Source organism: Onthophagus taurus, chromosome 10, assembly GCF_036711975.1.
Source record: "Onthophagus taurus isolate NC chromosome 10, IU_Otau_3.0, whole genome shotgun sequence".
NCBI lineage: Eukaryota > Metazoa > Arthropoda > Insecta > Coleoptera > Scarabaeidae > Onthophagus > Onthophagus taurus.
In genome coordinates, this window is record NC_091975.1 from 14,462,504 (window position 1) to 14,486,357 (window position 23,854).

At 33.5% G+C, this 23,854-nt stretch overlaps 1 protein-coding gene across 1 annotated transcript; it reads left to right on the top strand.

The window, feature by feature from the left end:
* Positions 1-264: 264 nt before the first annotated feature.
* On the top strand, positions 265-2,029 carry LOC139431475 (uncharacterized). Its single transcript, XM_071199291.1, has one exon. It carries the CDS (start codon positions 424-426, stop codon positions 1,501-1,503), a length of 1,080 nt encoding a protein of 359 aa, XP_071055392.1. The 5' UTR covers positions 265-423; the 3' UTR covers positions 1,504-2,029.
* The last annotated feature ends 21,825 nt before the right edge of the window (positions 2,030-23,854 follow it).

The window sequence follows — 23,854 nt, forward strand, 5'->3', positions numbered from 1 at the left end:
GTCATTGTTCAGGTCAAGGTTACTGATCAAGGTGATGGTCACTCAACGTGATCTTGACCTGGGGTGAGCTCAAAGTAAAGGTCATTGTTTAGGTCAAGGTTACTGGTCAACGACCCCCTTTGCAATAGCCGATTCTGGAACCTCCTCCCAGAACCTCAGGGCAACGTCAAGGTCATGGTCACTCAACGTGACCTTGGCCTTGACCTTGACCTGAGGTTCTGAGAGGAGGTTCTAGAATCGGCTTTTATCTACTACTTTTCACAATCTTTCGAACTACGATTGTCATATGTTTATGAAAGATATGGCATTAAAAGAAGAAGACGTGGATGTTATAGCACAGAATAAAGAAAAGTACATATCATTTTCGAAAAAAATTATCGTAGGAGAAAACATTCACAGAAGGGAAAGCTAAGGCGGGTTCATATGAAATTGAGATTTGTAGATTCATTTAGGTTTATGGCTTTATCGCTAGAGAAGTTGGGTTCATTTTTGGAAGACAACCAATGCGTTCAAATCAGAAAATATTTTAGGAACGAAGAACAGTTTCGACTTATACGACAGAAAGGAGTTTTTCCGTATTCTTTTGTAGATTCATTCGAAAAGCTGAATCTTACCGCTCTGCCAGATCGAAATAGTTTTTACAATCAATTATGCGACGATAGTATAACCGAAGAAAATTATTGTCGTGCACAAACGGTGTGGAACTTATTTAATTGTCGCACTTTAGGCGAATATAGCGACATTTATTTAACGTCTGACGTTTTACTTTTGGCGGACGTGTTTGAGAATTTCCGAACCATCTCGATGAAGTACTACTCTTTGGATCCATGTCATTACTCCACAGCACCGGGCTTCGGTTGGGATGCGTTATTACGAATGACAGGGGTAAAATTAGAATTATTAACGGACATAGACATGTTACACTTCTTTAAAAATGGTATTCGCGGTGGATTAAGTATGTGCACTAAACGCAGTGCGAAGGCTAACAATAAATTAATGATGGAATTTGATGAAACCAAAGACCCATCTTATATTTTGTATCTCGACGCTACGAATTTGTATGGACACGCAATGAGACGAAAATTACCGACGGGAGGATTTCGATGGCTATCAGATGAGGAGATTCAAAAGTTAGATATTTACAATACGGAAGACGATTCCGAAAAGGGTTACGTGTTCGAGGTAGATTTAGAGTATCCGGAAGCAATACATGATGAACACAACGATTTACCATTTTGTCCAGAACGGATTGTACCCCCAGGTTCAAAAAATGCAAAGTTAATAGCAAATTTGGAAAGTAAAACAAAATACATCATTCATTACGTGAATCTAAAGCAGTGTCTCAAGTTCGGATTGAAACTAACGAAGATTTACAGAGTATTAGAATTTAAACAATCCAACTGGATGCGAAGATACATCGATTTCAATTCCGATAAACGTGCGAAAGCTAAGAATGAATTTGAAAAAAATCATTACAAAGCAATGAATAACATCGTACGGTAAGACAATGGAAAATGTGGAAAAGCGAGTGGATATAAGACTAGTTACCCACTGGGAATGTCGTCATAAGAAACCGGGTGTGGAAGCCCTAATAGCTAAACCAAATTTTAAATCTTCAAAAATATTTTGCGATAATTTGATAGCCGTTCAATTGAACGTCGCGGAAGTTCGTTATTGCAAACCGCTGTATGTGGGTTTCAGTATATTAGAGCTTTCGAAAACCGTAATGTACAGCTTCTTCTATGATTACTTAAAAGTTAAATATGGAAATAACATAACACTTTTATACACCGATACTGACTCCCTCATCCTAGAAATTACTACTCCCAATGTATATGAGGATATAAAAGAAAATATTGAATTTTTTGATACGTCCAATTATCCGTTAGAGAATATACACAATATTCCTCGCGGTCGATCTGTGTTGGGAAGAATGAAAGATGAATATCCAAACAGGTGCATAACGTCATTTGTTTTAACAGGAGCTAAAGCGTACTGCATCACCTTGTTGAATGATAATGTAAAAAAGGCTAAAGGAGTAAAGCAATATGTTATAGATAAACATTTAAGCGTGACCGATTATAAACGTGTGGTTGAATGTGGCGGATCAATTCATAAAAAAATGTACATTTTTAAGTCAGAATTTCATACTATGTATACCGAATTAAGGAATAAAATTGCTCTTTCATCGTGCGATGATAAACGATACATATTACCGAACGGATGTAATACTTTGGCGTGGGGTCATTGGTTGATAAAAAGATTAAATGCGAATAAATAAATTTAATTTTAGAAAAAAATTGTAAAGAATAATAATAATAATGTATTTGTAATATTCGATTGTTAATAAAGTCTTGTGATCTTTTATATAGGTCTTTATATATATATATATATATATATATATATACGTTCTAAAGAACGTTAGTTTTTGAGATCCAAGCATTATGAGACGGACCTAATCCTAACCATTTCACAAACACTTGATTTCCTTTTCGCCGTAGCACTTTTTCCACCAAGTAGACGTCAGGATATTTAACTTTTTGTAATTCTTCTCGATAAAAACCACCCATAATTTTTTCATTGGATGCATCTTTGAGCAGATATGTTGTTGGGAAAGTATTACGAACAGAATGTATTGTAAACACTTCGTTAGACCAATTGGGAGTATAGTTTTTGGTGAAGGCGTGTCGATGCTTGCTCACTCTGACGTGATCACCGACAGATAAGTATCAATCGATTAGGACAATTAAAATAAAACAACATCAAAAAGTATATTAAGAGAAATTTTAATTCAATTAACTATTTTGGTGAATATGGATAACTTTCGTGATATTCAATCGGCAAATACGGCCAAAAACATCCTACTCTACAAACGTACCACATATAGACTAAAACTTCAACTACAACACATTATTTAATTTTAATTTAATTGTACGTTATGTAGACGTCTTCTGAGGACGACCAAGTGGTCGAAATCGATTAGGACAATTAAAATAAAACAACATCAAAAAGTATATTAAGAGAAATTTTAATTCAATTAACTATTTTGGTGAATATGGATAACTTTCGTGATATTCAATCGGCAAATACGGCCAAAAACATCCTACTCTACAAACGTACAACATATAGACTAAAACTTCAACTACAACACACTATTTAATTTTAATTTAATTGTACGTTATGTAGACGTCTTCTGAGGACGACCAAGTGGTCGAAATCGATTAGGACAATTAAAATAAAACAACATCAAAAAGTATATTAAGAGAAATTTTAATTCAATTAACTATTTTGGTGAATATGGATAACTTTCGTGATATTAAATTTTTTTGTATAAGGATCAGCGTCGGTGCGTTTCTGTTATTTACCTCGCTAGGTTTCATTCCTATCGTCCTATGTACTTGGTTGATATAATCCAGAATTAATTTGGGAAGCAATTCCAACCAACGATAAGTACCTTGCATACTAAATTCTTTCCACATTTTTTCTTTTATTGTTCTATTAAACCGTTCAACAATAGAACTCTTTAAATTGGAAAATGAACTGTAGTGATTGATGTGATATCGTGACATGAGCTTCTTAAAATCCTCATTGTAAAATTCTTTTCCGTTGTCCGTTTGCAGATTCTTCGGTATGTTTTTCCGCTTTTCCGATAGAATTGTTTCCATAGCTCGCGTAACTTCTTTGCCAGTTTTGTTTTTTAGTGGTACAGCCCATCCATACTTTGAGAAAGCATTAATAACTGTTAGAATATACTTAAAATTACCATTTGCTTTTGAATAAGGTATCATCTCCACTAAATCAGCTTGAAATAAGTCCGTTAAACTTTTAATAATAACACGTCTGCGTTTATAATTTTTCCTCACAGACGCGTGCAACTCGTTTACTACGGACCTTTGATAATGACCTACGGCTTGATAATATTCTGAAATTTCTCACTGTCGTCCTCAGTAGGCATACCTGCCTCTTTAATGTAATTAATGTACGGAGCATTTGAACGTAGTAAGATATCTAAGACTATTATTAAGCTATTGAAAGCTACAATCTTAAACGAAATTAACGTCATAATAGCGGACGCTCAAAAAATTATTGCAGGTCATAGTAAACTTATAAATCAGCTGTCAACAAAAATTGATATTAAAAACTCTTACGCGACATTAAAAAAATTAACGCGGAAATCCTATTAAATGGTCAGCAAATTACAACTCTAACAAAATCATTCAACACTAATTTAAATGCATTTGATATACTCACTACAAATCTTCGAAATGGGATACAGGGTATTGCAGATCGTCTACTTGATATGGAAAGCACTATAAATTCACGACTAGATATATTGGAGAAAAAAAAGTTGGACCTAATCCATGAGCGTAAGAATGCAGGTATCGAAAGCGAAACAAACTATAGTTGAAGAACTTCATCGTCCCGCTAGACGTTTATTTCCTAGACGCAGAACTATACTGAAGGGGATCGATGATTTATGGCAAGCTGATCTTATTGAAATGATTGAATTTGGCAAAATCAACGTTGGATATAAATACATCTTAATGGTTATCGATTGTTTTTCAAAGTATCTCTGGATGCGGCCGTTAAAAAATAAATCCTCAACAGATGTAATACACGCGTTACGTTCAATTCTCTCTGAAGGTCGTGTACCTAAAAATCTACAAACAGATCAGGGAAAGGAATTTTACAATACACACTTCAAAAAGTTGATGATGAAATTTAAAATTAATCATTATTCAACGTATAGCGTAATGAAGGCTGCAATAGCTGAACGCGTAATTAGAACCATAAAACAAAAGTTGTATAAAATGTTTAGTCTTTACGGAAATCATAAATGGTTACACTTATTGGATGCTATTACAACTCAATATAATAATTCAAAGCATTCAACCACGAAAATGAAACCATCTCAAATAAATTCGAAATCTGTAGAAAATAAACTTCTCAATACGGTGTACAATCATATTAAAATTGCCGGTAAGGGAAACTTTAATGTTGGAGATGTAGTTCGCATTAGCAAGCATAAGCATGTCTTCGATAAGGGATATTTACCCAACTGGACCACTGAGTTATTTAAAATAGTTAAAACACAAATTACGAATCCAATTTCTTATTTATTAGAAGATATGAGTGGACAACCTATTAAAGGAGCTTTTTATGAATTCGAACTTCAAAGATCCAAACAACCTGATGTGTATCTTGTTGAAAAAGTGTTAAACAGAAGAAAGAATCAAGTGTTCGTTAAGTGGTTAGGATTCGATTCATCCCATAACAGTTGGATACCGAAAGACAATATCGTTTAGGTTTAAATGTTTTTTTCTAAGTAAAACGTATATTTACATTATTACATGTCATTATTGTCAACTTAAATATTAATAAATCCTATTATTTATTTAAAAACTTTTAATTTATTACATCCTTATAATTAATTAGCGTTTTAAATTTCTATTTATCCGTATTTCATTTACACCAATAATTCTATTGCTCAGCATTATTGTAACCACAATGTAACTTAACACTTCCACTGACGTGGTGCATTGACCTTTACTGAACCTCGACGATTTAATAAAAATTGCTTAGTTTGCATTTTTATCTAATATTAATACCTATTATTTCTAGAAACTTTTTACTTCACAGTCATCTGTGGTACTCGCAACATCAACAGTTTTAATAAGCGGTTGCTCTCGTTAAAGTTTATATTTGACACTGTCAATTTCAAATCTCTTTAAAGATGTTCGCGTGCGATAAGTGTCAAAAATCGTTCACTGCCAAAAGGAACCTCGAACGGCACACGCGACTTTCGCATACTAATAACGTTAAGAACGAGTGTTCTTTATGCGATAAATCTTTTTCGAGATTCGACAATTTTCAAAGACATAAAAGATTAGTGCATGGTTTAGAAGTTGGTCCTCAGCGTCAAGCGCCACCTCCAGCAATGGCAAATTATTCGAACGCGAAACCCATCGATGTACCACCATCTACATCATCGGCGGTGAGGTCAAGTTTGCAACCTTCTAAACGTCTTCCTCAGCCGCTATCGGATGATAATGGTTTAGAAGTTGGTCCTCAGCGTCAAGCGCCACCTCCAGCAATGGCAAATTGTTCGAAAGCGAAACCCACCATCGATGTACCACCATCTACATCATCGGCGTCGGCGGTAAGGTCAATTTTGCAACCTTCTAAACATCTTCCTCAACCGCTATCGGGTGATAATAGATCAAAGGTATGCGATTTGTGCGGAATTTCTTTCATGAATCATATGGCTTTAGAGTCACATCTCAGGATGAATCATACGATAGAGGTTGAGAAAGGTGTGGAGAAGATTGCAACTTGTTACAAAGATCGAGTTGCGTCTTATAAAATATCTGGAGATCGTGATGATGATGATGATATCTCCACATATCTAGTGCGTACCCGAAATACTGTCGGAAATATTATCACACCTTACATGAACCAGAACGGCTCGGTGAAGGTGCAACTCGAGCTTTTATCCATTTTTATTAAAACAACAACTAATGAAAATGGAGATGAGATCGTTACCGCGTCCGAAAAGAATTTTAATACCAAATTCGCCGATTTTAATGAAACTTATGATGTGAGGGGGTCCGGTTGGGCCTTCTTCTCTATTTCATACCTTCTTCTAAACATCAACAAATTCCAACCTATACCCGGCTCGTCATACATCCCGCTTCCTAAATCAATCGCTACCAAGTATGCATGCATCAACATCAAAAACTACGATGACAACGCTTGTTTAGCTTGGAGTCTCGTATCTCATCTGCGACCGGTTGAAAGTAATAGAGACTTAACATCATCGTACCCGCACTTTTCAACCGTATTAAATTTAAAAGATATAAACTTTCCCGTGCATTTAAAAGACATTCCTAAAATTGAACAATTAAATAATTTAAGTATAAATATTTATGAACTAGTTAAATCATCCAAAGAATACGTGGTGGAAGGACCAATTTATTTTACAAAAAATCGACGGGATACCCATATAAATTTACTTTATTTATATGAAAATGGACACGGACATTACGTTTTAATTGTAAATCTATCACGTTTGATTTCTAAACAAGTATACAACCACGGTCATTCTGTACACCTTTGCGATGGTTGTTTAACACGCTTTTCCACACAAAAGTTGTTAAACGATCATCAACTGCATGATTGTAATCATATTAAAACCATTTTGCCATCGAAAAATGTGCGCTCAAGGCCAAACTTTCTAGATTCGTATACGCCTGAAAATATTTTACAATTTAATAATTATAAAAATACTCAAAACGTTCCCTTTGTTATATATGCGGATTTTGAATCGATTTTAAAGCCGGTAGAGTTTTGCGAACCTAATACTTCAACATCTTTCACCGAAGCGGTAGATATACACATGCCGTATAGCTTTGCTTACTATATCGTTTCAACATCCGATGTTAAATATTATAAATTCGAAACGTATACGGGCCTCGATTGTGGTAAAGTTTTTGTTTCAAAATTAATCGAGGACATTAAATTTATTTACAACGAATATTTAAAATGTATTAAACCAATGCTACCTCTAACCGCTGAAGAGGAATTGAAATTTAATTCGGCTTCGTTATGCCATATTTGTAAGTCGCCGTTTGATGGTTTTAATCAGAATAAGGTTCACGACCATTGTCACATTACCGGCAGATTTAGAGGTGCCGCAGATTCAACGTGTAACCTTAATTTCAAACTCCCTAATTTCATTCCGATATTTCTTCACAATTTTAGCGGCTATGATTCACACTTATTCGTAAAGGAATTAGCTGATATCGATTCGGAGGGTGGTATCGATGTTTTACCCAACAATAAGGAAAAATACATTAGCATTAGTAAAAACGTTTTAGTTGATCGCGTTAAAAAGCAGCACAAAGATGATTTTGAAAACGTCTACATGAAAATGCGCTTTGTAGATTCTTAGGTTCATGGCATCCTCTCTCGATTCGCTCGCCAGCAATCTTGTGGAGGATGACTTTATCCACGTTAAAAAATTTTTCATACGTCACGAACAGTTTAAATTGTTAACAAGAAAGGGTATTTTTCCTTATCAGTATATTGATTCTATTGATAGATTGGGTGAAAGATCATTACCATCTAAAGATGCTTTTATGAATAAGCTGAGCTTCGATGGTATAAGTGAAGATGAATACAATCATGCGCAAACCGTTTGGCGTACATTCTGGTGTCAAAATTTACGTGAGTATTCTGATCTATATCTAAAGACCGATGTACTTTTACTTGCAGACAACTTTGAAAAGTTTCGAGAGGTTTGTTTTAGTACTTATGGGTTAGACCCTGCCCATTATTATACAGCGCCAGGTTTATCTTGGGATGCTATGCTTAAGTTCACGCAGATCAAACTCGAACTTTTAACAGATATAGATCAGGTACATTTCGTTAAAAAGGGAATTCGTGGGGGCATCTCGTTTTGCAGCCATCGTCACGCTAAGGGAAATAATAAATATATGACCGATGGCACTTTCAATACCGATTTACCTTCCAATTATTTAATGTATTGGGATGCAAATAACCTCTATGGATGGGCAATGTCTCAATATATGCCCGTTAATGAGTTTGTTTGGTTGGATGCGACCCAAATTGGAAGTTTCGAATTTAGAAACGTATCCGATACCTCAGATTACGGGTATATATTGGACGTTGATATTGAATATCCGCGCGAATTGCACGATTTGCATAACGACCTACCATTTCTAGCCGAAAATATATGCCCGCCAAACTCTAAAAGCGTGAGCGATAAAAGACTTATTCCAAATTTATTTAATAAGAAAAATTATGTAATTCATTATAGAAATTTAAAGCATGCCGTCGCTCACGGTCTTATAGTTAGAAAAATTAATCGTATTTTATCTTTTAAACAATCAGCTTGGCTTAAACCTTACATCGACGTTAACACACATTTACGCCAAACTGCCAAAAATAGTTTTGAAAAGGATTTTTTTAAATTAATGAACATTGCGGTTTTCGGTAAAACTATGGAAAATGTAGATAAAAGGGTCGAGTGAGGTTAGTGACAAGTTTGGAAGATATATGTAAGAGAACGGGTAGACCAAAATTAGGGGCACGTAGTCTAATTGCTAAATTAAATTTTAAGAATATAAAAATTTTTACGGAAACATTTTCGGCTATTCAAATGGAACATCTGCATGTGGTTTACGATAAACCCTTATATGTAGGTTTTGCAGTTTTGGAAATTTCTAAATTACTCATGTACCAATTTTATTATGATTTTTTGAAACCTAAATTTGGCTCTGAAATTCAATTGTGCTACATGGATACCGACAGCTTCACTGTGTCCATTACCACAGATGATGTGTATGCATTCGTAAAAGATAATTTAGAACGCTTCGATACGTCAAATTATCTTCCGGATAATGAGTTTAGCATCCCACTACAAAATAAAGCGGTATTGGGGTTGATGAAAGATGAAAATTCAGGTAGAATCATGTCAGAATTTATTGGTTTACGTTCTAAATTGTACGCTAATAGGGTCTGTTCCGGCCGTATCACTAAAAAGGCTAAAGGTGTAAAGAAGGCTGTGGTTAAACGCAAAATTACCTTTGAACATTATTTGGACTGTTTAACGTCAAAAAGAGATATTTACATGAAACAATACTTGTTCAGAAGTCAAAAGCATAGCATATATACCATGCTACAAAATAAATTGGCTCTTTCATCACGTGATTCGAAACGCTATATTAATGATGATGGGGAGAGTACATTAGCGTGGGGTCACTATCGTATCAACACTCCATTATCATAAATAGTTTATATTTTTTGATTATATAATTGTAAAAAAAGGATTTCGATGGTTGAATTGCGAATCGCGTTTAAATGTAATTTTCTATTCCCTTTATGTTGTAAGTTCAATTCGGCCACTAAGGTATTTGTTAACGTTACTCCATCGAAATCCTTTTTATTATTTAAATTTTTGATGTAAATCCATTTTAGTTGTAAGTTAAATTCTGCTGTTATTTAGTTGACTTTTAAAAAATTATGTTTAATTGTAAATTTAAATCATATGTGTCTCAGTTACCTTTTAAAAATCGAAGTGTTCACATCGTCGTCATGGACTGATGTCTTGGACTGACTTTCGGCTTAAACTGAAGCAGTGTTTAAATACCGATTTCCCAGAAGAAATTACCCAGCTCGATTTGGTACTTGTAGACATACGAGACATCGATGGTGATAAAATAAATGATTCGCAATTTGTACAGTTTTGTGAATTTGAAAATACCATATGGAGAGTTTATCGCAAGGGTGATATTCTGTATGTTGGTAGTAATGAAGTCTTTGAAGATCATCGAAAATTTAAAGATTTCCTAAAAGTTAACGGATACTTTCCTGATAATGAATCAGCTAAATTAATTATTGACGACCATATTAATGTTAATGATTTTGAATATATTAACGATTGTTATTACAATTATAACTATTGGCATGTGTATCGTAATGCAAATACTATATTTGTTAATTTTACCGATCGTTAAATTTTGTATATATATTTAATTGTGTATAAACTTTCAAGATTGTATTTTAAAATGTTACAATATATTTAAATTGGGTTAATTGGGAAAATTAAATTGTATTATTTAAACCTTTTCCTTCTTTTATTTAAATGTATTTTTTTTTTCACGTACATCATTTTTGTTAATGAAAATGCATTAAAACAATTTTATAATTTGTATTATTTTTTTACTTTCTTAATATTAATTATATATATGTATAGCATTTCATTTAGGTCAATTATTCCATTGCTCAGCATTATTGCAGCCGGCGAGGTGCATTGCACTTTACTTAGCGATGCGCCGCGTCGTTTGTCGTAATTTGACACTTCCGCCCGGCGAGGAAACCATTGTATCGCGTAACTCATAATCAGTTTTACTTTAGAAACCGAACGTGTCAAACGTAAACCGCGCGCAATGTCTCGTAGTCGTCCGTGTGTTTTTCTTTTTTTCGGTCTCTGTGAGTTTAAACCAAAGATATAAATTTATTCGAAGTTGAGTTGGATTTACCCCTTTTACCCTATTTATTGTTCATGGAAAACGTCTTCGTCGAGCTGCGCATGGTCGTCACCTTCCGTTGTGGTGGAGTTAGAAGCGGGCTTGCTTCTCAACGTTTCTTTTTTACCTACCGATCAAGAAATTTTTTGGAGTTACAAGATCAATGTATCGTGTATAATAATAAAGGATGGTGGTAAACCGAAGCCCGCTCATATAATTGAATTTGTAAAAAAAAGTACCATAACATTAAGGTTTTTATTATTTTTTGTGTAACTATTTATTATGTAATTAAAATGTTTATTAATAGTTTTATTGGGTTGATTGGGGGGGAAATTAAATTGTGTTATTATTATTTTCCGGAATATTCCCAAGTTCCTGCGCACGCGCATTCAAGAGTTGTGAGGCGCGCCTTTATGCGTTCAACGCGCCATCTTTCAGAAACGCCGATTCTAGACAGGAAGTTGTTGCTCCTCCGCTCCTCCATGACGTCATCCGCCCGATGTAAAAGGATAGGGGGGAGGGGTGTCAACCAAAGGCTTGGGGGAAAAAATAGGTTGGTAGCTAGATATGGTGACTTTTAAAAAAAAAAGTAGCAGTCTACCTTGTCGGTAATGGTTTAGTTCCACTACCAACCACTAGGTGGCGCGTTACTTTTTTTTTAAAGTCACCAGATCTAGTTACTTTTCCAATACCAACCTATTTTTTTTTCTCCTCCGCCTTAGGTTGGTACCCTTCCCTATCCTTTTACATTGGGCTGATGACGTCATGGAGGAGCGGAGGAGCAACTTCCTATCTAGAATCGGCGTTTCTATACTACTCCTGTGGTTCGCGAATTCTCGCACGCGGCGGTTGCAAATGTAAACATTTTTGTTTTGATATATGTATTTGGTGATAATAAATATTGATATTTTTAAGGAATGCAAAAAAGTGTACGTTTTCTTTAATTGGATATTAACAGTTTTGAAGAAAAGAAACTTTTAAACATTTTTCACCACAAAATTATGGTACACGTTTAAATGTTGATTACCAATTTTTATTATTGAAATAATAAGTTAAACAACCAATTTTAGCGTATTTTATATTTTAACAAGCTCTTTAGTTATAAACCGAAAAATAAAGTAATTTTTTGGTTTATTAATAGAATCCGCATTACACTAGTTAGTTAATACTCATCAAGACTATAGTAGTAATTATTTCGTTGGTGTATACCACAGAACAACCAGAAGTGATACTGGTGGTATCCCGCCAAATCAGACGCCATATTGCTGAGAGTTGGCAAGGTAGTGCTATTGGTGGTAAATTATCCAATAAGAACAAGGCTTCACAATAACGGTTATTTTAAAATAACCTCACATTTGCTTTAACGCTTATGCTTATAACCTGTGCGATTATTTTGGTGTATTCATTTGGGATTTTAGCTGCGTTTTTTCTCGAATATTATTATTGTTATTTTGTCTTGTTCGTAGAGTAGCGTAATTTTTCGTTATTAGAATTATTATTATTAGTTTTGTAAGGTATGACTAATTGTTAAGTTAAATAAATGTTATTAATATTAAGTAGGTTAGGAGTAATAAGGCTATTTAATAAGGTTAGTACAACAAACATGACAAGGTTTGTTGTGCTACGTTAGCAATAAGTTTACTATAAGAATAGAGTAATTAATTGTAATAGAAGACAACGATATGACACTGCAACGTCGTCATAACGTTACAATAAACATTTATATCAATTAATTAAAAGTTCTTTGAGTATAACCAAAACCCAACAATAACGAAGGTTATTACATGGCGACCCTGCCAGTGCGACTAATTTGACGAAAATATGGCTCAAGCTGGAAATAGTGGAGGACAAACCAACGAAGTTTCCACTGCTGCTATCCTAGGGGTAATTGGATTCGCCGGGTAGCTCTTTTCTTAATTTGTTGTTGCTGCGTCGGGTTGGTATATGTTGTTCGAAGACGAGAAAAGATGATGGAAAAAAGATTACGTCGACACCTCAGCCAGGAGCAAGTCTAAGCAAGCCCGTGGGTAAGAATTCTGAAGAATGAGATACCCATGCAAATAAAGGGACTACTAGATGGTCTGAGAAGCTTTTACAGAAATTTGTCCAAGGACAACATCAATGTAAGGCAAGATAATAACAAAACGCAACGTAAGTTAGACAAAGTAAATAATTTTAGAGTCAGGTTAAATGAAGTTAGGTAGAATTTTAATGTAAAAGATCATGATAGATTAGAGATAAAAGAAGCTAGGGATACCATTATAACTATAGAAGAAATATTAAAAACTATAACAGATATTTTAGAAAATATGCAATTTTTTTTATTGTAACATCTTCCTTATTTTTATGCAATTCGCCCAGAAACCAATTTTGAAAAAAATATTCCAGAAAATAAACAAGATGCATTTTGCATAAAATCCGAGCCCTATTTATAACTGTTGATATTATTATTATTATTATTATATCCATGTTGCAAGTTTCTTTTAAATATTAAAGTGTTGTCGTCAAGAAAAACATGCGTAAATTTACTAATTCGGTACAAGAAAATTATCTCCAATATTTTGGCATAGCAGCTGAGAATCTTCAAGAAGACAGTTTATGATGCTTACTTTTTTCTTAACATTCCGGGAAAAAACCTTTTCATTTGTCCACGAGAAATGTATTTATTTTAATATTGTTCAAGTAGGTAAAGAAAGATGGGACAAACCTGTATGCGAAGATCCTTTGTTCTAAAATCGATAGTTTTCCAAGAATAATAAAATGCACTGGTACCCCAAATATTCTTTTTCAGGTAAACTTAATTCACTGAGTTAAACGGCAATATACGTTAGAAATACCGAAATATATAGAAACAGGAAAACCTGGGCATCTTCCTATTGTAAAGGTACAAACCCTATGTAAAAAATAAAACGGAATTTTTGCGGCTCTCCAAGGCGATTGAGTGAATTTTGTATTGTGATTTATGATTAAAAAAAAACTATTTTTCAATTCAAATATCCAATAAAAATTGCAGCATTCCGTTTAAAATAAAGAAGTTGTAGACTACTTCCGGTACACTGGATTTAGCAGCCATCTTGAAATTATTTGAAATCGAAAGATTGGGATGAATAGCTCCTACACGTAAATCTTAGAAACGTACGAAACATGAAACCTAAAAATTTCTAACGGTCTAGTTGCGCGGAATTTTATGTACAAGAAAAAGCTGTGCTCTCACATATACAAGATCATAATTTTTGTTAATTTCTCCACCGATTCTCATCCTGCGTACCTTATTGTCTTCTAAAAAGAGCAAACTTTACGTAGAAGGTAAAAAAGAATTTTTGGTTCACATTTTGTCTAAAAAAAATTCTTTTTCACATATTATGGGCCGTTGTTTTAAAACTACCGGACCGATTGGAATAAGTATTAATACCATTTATTGGCTATACAATACTCTTTAATTTGATGAATAGCACGACCAGATCATCTCTAACTTGAAATGTGATTTTTGGGTTTAGGGGACCAAACTACATAAGAAAAATACAGTGGCGTCAAATGTAGACTGTATGAATTTTTTTTTGTAGACTAGTGTAATTTCTGAAAAAAAAATTATTTTCGTTATTTTTTAACTTCGTAAAACGTATTACAACTTTTGACGCATAGTAGCTAGAGGTTAATAGTATAATCTACGCTATGTTCTTCTTGATTTGCTATTTCTCGAGCTTTAGTCCGTGGTTCTTTTTTAATACTGGTGTAAATTAACAGTTTAATTCAGTTATTTTTGATCTTGATTGAGGATGAGAATCTTTAATTTTTTTTTCTTTATTTTTTGTTCTTTTACACTAAATGTTCTGTAGCTGATAGTAACTTACAATGTCGATGGCACATTATAATTTGGATTGTTTACTTTATTTTGGTTAAAACCTTCCAGGTCATCTGACCTCACACCTTTAGATTCTTCTTTATGGATATATTTTTATTTTTATATCTTTCTTATCAAAATAAAAAATGTGGTGTATAATACACCTGCCAGGCATTAGAAAATAAATCGAGTTAGAAACTGTGTTACCCAAATATCTCCCGAGGAATAACGTCGAGTTGTTAGATCGACAATACGCAAGATACAATTATGTCATCAAAATCGAGGCAGGGGGCATTGTGAAAATTTAGAAAAATAGTTTAGCGATCGTGAAAATATTTTCAAGTAAAAGCTATGTGAAATTATCCTGTCTACCTAACTGAAGAAATTCGGTATAACCGGAAGTACAAAGAGAATGAATTCATGTCTTAATAATCCGTTTTATGCATTCCAAATGGTTTTCTTAAACCACTAATAATAAAAAAAAATATGGGGGTGAACCACTTTTAAGGGACACCCGGTATACCACCTCACGTCACAGTTCGTGGACAACGCAGGGTTAACTGTGTGACTCCTTATAGAATTAACCCTACCCGTCTTCACTGAACCGGCCGAGGACCTGCGTTTGTTACAATTGCAAATCGATTGTGTTGTTTTGTTTGTGTCACAAAGGATCGTCAGGTCATCTGCGTAACCAACCTGTTTAAAACAGGCTAGGTACATTTTTATACTTTTCATTGCATCTTATCTTAAGGAAAATTATAAAAAACCGATTTTTTTTAATATAAAGCAGCCAGCGTAGCACTAAATGGGTTAAATTGTGAGAAAACATTTTGGAAAAGTTTTATTGGAAATTTTGGGTTTTTGGCTATTACGATTTGTTTCGGAAATGTCGCCCGAAGTGAAAAATTAATATTTGCTAATAATTAAAAAAAGAACAACTTTTATTAACAACATCTTGTGATTAAACGAAATTTTAATTTCCCTTACGTACGCTAACTTTTTTTCTCTGTTAGTTCATTCGACTCGGACGTTCCATTTCTATTGCTGCAGTTATAGATTAGCCCATTAATAATTGATTTTACGACCGCCATAATTGATTATATAATAATGTTTGTTTTCCCTACATTTGCCTCCACGAAGTCGCATCAATACAGTGATAGATTTCTGAATCCACGCTGTTCCTTTATTTCGCCCGCAATCAAAATGTTAAAAACATTCGGTTATTACCTGTTCGAAGAAAAGTTTCGCGAATATCTGGGTTGGCCCACCTCGCGAGGACTTCGAGGATTCGGCCCAACAATTGTAATTTTAGTCAATATTGTTTGGGGAATTTATCCATTCATAATTGAAATTAAAAGTAAGTGATTACTAAATATATTATTTCTCGTTATTTTTTCTTTTTTGTAATTTTCAGATTGTCAAGTTAATTTTGGACCATGTTTGGTTCACACTGAGTATTTCTTCGCGGGTCTACTACTTATATGCAATAACCTTCAATTATTACGGAATAGTGATGGATTATTCAAAACGATTGATTTATTCAGTGATTTTAGTCACTTTGGTAAACCGAAACTGAATCATTTTTTTGAAAAAAATCACAAAATTTTATTTATATTGATTCGTTATGTAGCATTTCTTGCAGCGCATTTCATTGTACTAACCTTAATTGTGCTAGATGATGACTGTATTGCTTTAAAAAGTACTAAATATTGTTCAATAATCCCATATTACGTCCCATTTGATGCAAAACGGTGGCAAATAACATTGATAATGTTATTTCAAGTATATACTACTAGTGTGGCGTTAAATGTTTTGTTCTCTATACTGTTGTTATATTACTATTCGCTGGAATTAATAGTTGCGCGTATTAAACACCTTAACGAGATTATTGGCGAAGTAAATTTAAGTGGGAATAAGAAAAACAACTTTAATGCGTTACGAGATATAGCGTTATATCAGCAACACATATTCAAGTACTAATTAACATTATAATTTGCACAATATAATAATCTAATAAGCATTTATTTTAGGATGTTCCAACTCGCTCACAATTTATTTGCAAGCTTTTTTGTACCATCAAAAATTTTGATTGGAGCTTGTTTATCGATATCCTGCACTGATTTCGTCTTGGTTTGTATTATTAAATATTACATACATCATTTAATTAGCGCAAAATTTCAGAGGAAGAATGCAACAAGTTTTTTCAGCATTATATTCAGCTTCTCAGGCATATTTCTAATTTACACAATAGGACAAAGACTCACCACAGCGGTTTGTGTAATTAATTCTTACTCTTTTGGTCTTTATCTATATGAAAGTTTTTACATTGTTTTATGATAGAGTAATAAAGTTGAGGAGACAATTTATAATTTAAACTGGTATGAAGCCGACGTTTCAACGCGAAAGTACATTTGGTTTTTGCTCTTTATCAGCCAAAAAGAACTCAAAATTGAGTTGCCGTTGTTTGGGGCATTATCGAATAGGGCTGCAGCAAATGTAAGTAAAACGACTCAATAAATACAAATATACTGAATAATAGTTTTAAAGGAGTACAAGAAGGTTTATATATTCATTAATTGGATCTTGAAAATTACGACAAAGAAAAACTTTAAACTTTAAGAAATCATACTGACTTTATTTATAGGAATTAAGAAACAATTGTTATCTTTAATTAAAGCGTAAACTTTTATTTTTAAGTCTATGTATAATAAGTAATACCTTTGATGATAAAATATGCTTTTAAAATCGATAAATGTCAATGATTACTTACGAGAAGATACGTAACTGTTTGTTAAACTTTAAAAAATCAAACCGACTTTACTTGTAGGTGTTTAAGAAACGATTTTTATCTTAAATTAAAGGTTAAATTTTAACGGTTTAAAGTTAATTTAACGTTTTAAAGGTTAAATTAGTTAAGTTAACAAAAGAAAATATTACGCATAGCAGTAGACTCCAAGTGGTATATCTTTAATGATAAAGTACACAACGAATTAAAAGTTGACAGTATCATAGCCTTTATATCTACAATGACTTCCCGGTTTCACGAACGAATACAATACACAGAAGTACTACAGCCATACAACCTCAGCAAAAAGAACATCCACTGTCGTCTTAAAAGGAAACTACCACAAGACCTCTACTTGAATTAAAAATACGTTAAATGTTACTATTCAATTTGACTTATGTTTATTATTTTATAAGTGACGAGGTCCTTTTAGTTATTTAATTTGAAATTTATTTAATATAAGAAAAAGCCATGTATAGTAACGTTAATTTACTGGTCTGGAAATAAAAATGCTTAAAAAAAGATATCTTTCTCATATTTGAAACAAATATATTTGTTGACCTAATGTCATCAAATCAAATTTTGGGCACATTTTATTTTATAGCTCTATCGTGCTCCAGTATTACCTTTACCATCTAATTGTATCATGTGTAGGTCGACAGAGTTATTGCAAACAAAAGAGATAAAAATTTCAAACTGGCTCAAAACGTCGTATAACGTCAGCAAATCACATATTGGGCACACATTATTTTTTAGCTCTAACGTGCTCAAATATTACATTTACCATCTGAATGTATCATTTTTTAGCTCTTCAACGTCAGCAAATCACATTTTGGGCACACTTTATTTTTTTAGCTCTAACGTGCTCCAATATAACATTTATCATATAGAAATTTCAAACTAGGTCAAAACGTCGTGTAACATCACCAAATCACATTTTGGGCACATTTTATTTTTTAGCTATAACGTGCTCTAACATTACATTTACCATCTGAATGTATCATATGTAGGTCGACAGAATTTGTTACGTTTTGTTTTATTTTTCTTTCTTTTTCTCTTTTATGTTTTCTTGATTTTTGTTTGTGTGTGTGTCCGAATCATAAAACAACATTGACGGTATTTTTTTTTGTTTTTAATTCGATTTTATTGTTTAATATGTTTTTTTTGTTTGTTTGTTACAGCAACAGAATTTGGTACAGTTTTCCCAGGTTCCGTCGTGTGGATTCCTTCGCTTTCTTTCCTTATCCAACTTTCTTAATTTAGCGATCATCTATCTTTGTTCTCAGGTCTTCTGTTATTCGTTCATCTTCTATTCAATAGATAGCTCTGTTGTCTCTTCTTTTAATTCGTTTATAATATTATTTTTGGAGTTTATTGAAAGTTACGGATTTTATTTTTGGATCGGGATTAGTAATTGATAAATTTTAAAATAATGTTTCTTTATTGAAATCTTTTGATTACATTTTTAATAGTGGAACTATTCAAGTTCGGGGTTGGGGAAATTTCAATTTTTACGATTAACGTTATTGCGAATAACCAGTTTTTTTGTATTAGATCTGGGGATTTATGTGGCTTTAAAGTTGATTCTTTCTCTTTTACGTATCAGATCTTGAGGGGTTCAGACGCTTTGTAAATTTTAGTTTGGGGACGACATTTTGGAATTTAAGTGTTGGGGTCGTACCGAATTATTTTTCCTGATTTTGGGGATTAATCATAGCGTGCTGTAGTTAATGGTATTAGAATTTTTAATGCCTGTTTGGCGGACTTTCCGGATTTGCTAATATTTCTCAAGAAATTCAACATATTTGTCTGATACAAAGGCCTCGACGATCTGAGGTAGGCTTAACCTTATTATTTTTTTTAGATAAAAGATTGAAAGTTTCCGTAAACCTTGAATTTTATTCTCATCCGTCCTTATCTTTATCAAACAAATTTATTTGATCAACTTAAAATTTAATCTTTTATTATTTGTTTCTAATGTCTTTTTTTCCTTCGATCCTTTTAGGCCTGTTATTTTGGAGCATTTTATTTTGGGCATTTACTTCTGCTTTGGATCATTTAATTCTTGATTTGGAGCCGTTTCGATTTGGAGCATTCTTTTTTTATTTCTTAAAAGAAGCTCTTTTCCCTTGTTGGAAGCCTTGATATTGGTGCCTTGTTGACTTTGGAACCTAGTCCTTTATTGGTCCTGAAATCTGGAAGAGTTGGAAAACTGTATCAAAGGACGTTGCTGGAAATATTATCATCTTTGAAGTCATCGGTCAAGTTAACGATTCTAAGGTCAGAGATTTAGTGTATAAGATTGTAATCTTTCTGAGAAGCCATCAGCTAAAAAAAAAGAAAAGATTAGGGAAGTAAATTTTGGTTTATTAATTATTAATTTGATTAATATCACTTACCTGACGAAAGTCTATTTCATTTTGTTTATAAATTTTCTTTCACCGTTAACTCAGTTTGTGAAAGAGTTCTTTTCATTGGGTTAATATTACTTTTTATAACGCCGTTACGTACCGGAATCAACAAAAAAAATTTTTTGACCAAGATGGTTTTCCCCTTAACCCTTCCGTGCCAACCCAAAAAAAATGAAAACACCGCCGAACCTCAACTAGCACAGTGAAGACGGGGAGGTTCGTTAATTTATATCTGGCGCCACGTAATTTATTACAGCGATGTCCATCAATTACGAAATGTAGATGTTCAGGAATAGGAATAGGCACACAAGGATCACATGTACAAAATTTCTATAAAACACGTGATATTACAAAAAAAAAATAATTTGGTTTATTAAAAACAAAAATTGAATTGTAGAAAGAAATTGAATAATAATAAAAAAAAAATGAAGATTCGAAAATATAAACTAAAGTATTATAACTTATAACTCAAATTTAAATAAATGGGAAACCCACTGTTTTGGGAGACGTTAAAATTAACTTTAAAATGAAAATAAAAAAAAACTGTAGAAAATATTCGGTAATAAAAAAAATTCAACAAAAGGAAATTGAAACAAATTGATCCCGATACGTTTTGTATAAAGTACAAGCTTGTCTTTTGAAACGTAGTAAAACCAAAAAAAATTCGACGAGAAAAAAAAATAAAAAAAAATCACCCCAAAATTTAGATTTTACCCTTACAATCTGCAATAATTTATTTGCAAGGTAAGTAAAATTTTTAAATGTTTATAGTAAATTCTCAAATGTAAGTATTATTAACTTTTTTTTTTATAGCGATTCAACACATTAATGAACACAAAATAACTTTACATATACGTTCTGACCTTGATACGGGTAAGATTCTTCTTTATGCAGCGATTCCTCTGGAGAGGGAAAGTATTCGGAGTCGGCAGAGGGGAGGCACTCCACCATACAATTATATTATTTGATTTTTTTTTTTTTCTTTTGGAATGGAAAAATCCCAATGTAAAAATCCAAAGAAACTATTCCCGGAATAATAATATCCCAAAATAGGAGGCCTAAAAATTAGTAAAAGGACGATACAAAAATTAAAAAAGAAGGAGAAAGAGAAGAAAGAAAAAGAATTGTTAAATTATTAAGTTAAACAAATTTTTTTTTTTTTTTTTTTGGAATTATCAAATATTATAAGTATTGATTGTGTCTGAATAAATGATTGAATGATAAAATTTCTATAAAATTACTATCACATACCTCAGATGTTAAAGGCCTCGCACGTGTGAAAAGTAAATCGACTCAAAACGCAAAATAGCCGGGTTAACCGTAAGAAAGAACTTAAACTTGTTCTCAAATAAATTGTCGATGTGATGATCCCGATTAATTCGGATGCGTTAAATCAAATTATGACCAAATGAATCACTCAAAATGTCAACCAAAACGCTTACACAACGACGCTACACGTTGAGTCTCGTGCCACCAAAAAGAGTGAGACTTCCTCTTCGAAAACCTAAATCCAATTTCAAAAAAAAACTCGACCTGCGCGCAATAACTTTTCCGTATGAAATTTAAAATAAGTAAAGAATTAAGAAAATGACATCTATTAAAGAGAAGGCGAAATATAAGAAAAGAATAGAAAGAAAAGAAAATTTATAATGATAATTCCGTACAAATGAAGGAATAATAGGAAGGGAAAAAAAGGATCTCCAGATTCTGTCGCTTAAAAAAAAATTACAATATAAAAAAAATTTACAAGTAACATAAATACAAAACATTGGAATAAATTAGACTGTAACAATACTCCCCTTTCCCACAATAAGAAATTTTCCCAAAATTTCTTGAAACAAAAGAGGAATGGGTAAGGATCATTGAACCTGAGGATCATCGCTAACAATTTTTAAATGGTTTATATTCCAATGCCCATTTAATTCCGTTCCATTCATATGCTCTAATACATAACTATCTTCCGATAATTTCTTTTTAATTCGATACGGCCCTATAAATTTCGTCAGCATTTTCGCTGCGATTCCTTTATTTCCGTCCGAGATTGCAAAGTTTTTTCGCCACACTATCGTACCGGGAGTTAACGTCATTGACCGTCGTCTTAGATTATAATGGTTTTCCGCGCGTCGCGATGCTAACAATAATCGCTCGTGTATTTCTTTATATAATTGTCCAAATTCGCGTTTCCGAACCTGATTATACCTCTTTGTCAGTGTTTCCCCTTTACCGCCGTGAAAATTACCATCAATGATCATTTCCCGACCGTAGTTTACAAAGTAAGGAGAATATCCGGTAGTCTCATGGTTAGATGTACGTAACGCGCACACTACCTTCGGAAGAAAAAGATCCCAGCTGCGGTGGTTATCATTCACATAAGCAACTAGCATTGTTTTAATGGTCCGGTTGACTCTTTCGGTCGGATTAGACTGCGCGTGGTAAAAAGGAGTGAACTTACTTCGAACATTGTACGATTTCAACAGTTTTTCATACGCATTTGATCTAAATTGTACTCCGTTATCCGACAAGATTACCGCCGGGACTCCGTATGTTAAGAAGATTCCTTCTTCCATACAACGAACGACCGCCGAAGCAGTAGCCTTTCTCAAGGGGAAACAAACCGGAAACTTACTGAATATATCCAGGACGACCAGGATATAAGTATAACCTCGAGAACTTCGCGGTAAAGGTCCAATTAAGTCCGCACTAATATATTGCCATGGTTTACAAGTCATTACATGACTTTTCATTAACCCTATAGGACCCTTCTGTTCTGGCTTTGTTTGTTGACAAATTTTGCAATTCTTAACGTATCTACACACATCGGTTCGCATTTTTGGCCAATAATAGCGTTGAGCCAATCTACTTAAAGTCTTATAATTCCCTAAATGACCTCCACTTTCTGCCCTATCATGCATCTTTATCAATAGTTCTAATCTATCGTTTTTTGGTACAACTATTTTCCACTCATTATCATTTGACAATCCTGGATATTTAGGAGTAACCCTTTTGTACAATATGTTATTTTCCATGCGATAACAAGGATATTTATTAGGACGATTAGCGACATTCTCTTTTAAATTTTCTAACCACAGATCTTCTCTTTTCGTACCTACAACTACTTCATCTATCTCTACTTTAACCGATCGCGATAACGCATCCGGCACTACATTATCTTTGCCTTTCCGATGTTCTACGATAAAGTTGTATTGTTGTAACCTAACTGCCCATCTAGCTAATCTACCTGACGGTGATTTAAGGTTGTGTAACCATTTTAATTCTACGGCCCACAAGACAGCTAGGCATTCTTTCTCAGTAACACTGTATTTTCTTTCCTGATTGGTTAGTGCTCGACTTAGATAACAAATAACTGATTCACCTGAAAGTCCCTCTTGTGTTAAGATTGCTCCGATTCCGTAATCCGACGCGTCAGTTTGTATAACAAATTCTTTTGTGAAATCCGGTCTCGCTAATATCGGTGCCGTTACTAAACATTCCCGGATTTTTAACCACGCACGATCACATTCGTCCGACCACTCTATACCCTTATTGTTTTTCTTTAATAACGACGTAATTGGAGACATGACCGAGGAGAAGTTTGGTACAAACCGTCGGTACCATGACGCCATTCCTACCAGCCGCCTAACTTCTTTTACTTTTTTAGGGACAGGTATCTCCAAAATTGCTCTAACCTTATCGGGATCTACATGTAATCCGTCTCGATCTACCACATAACCTAAATATCGCAATGATTCCCGAAAAATTTTACATT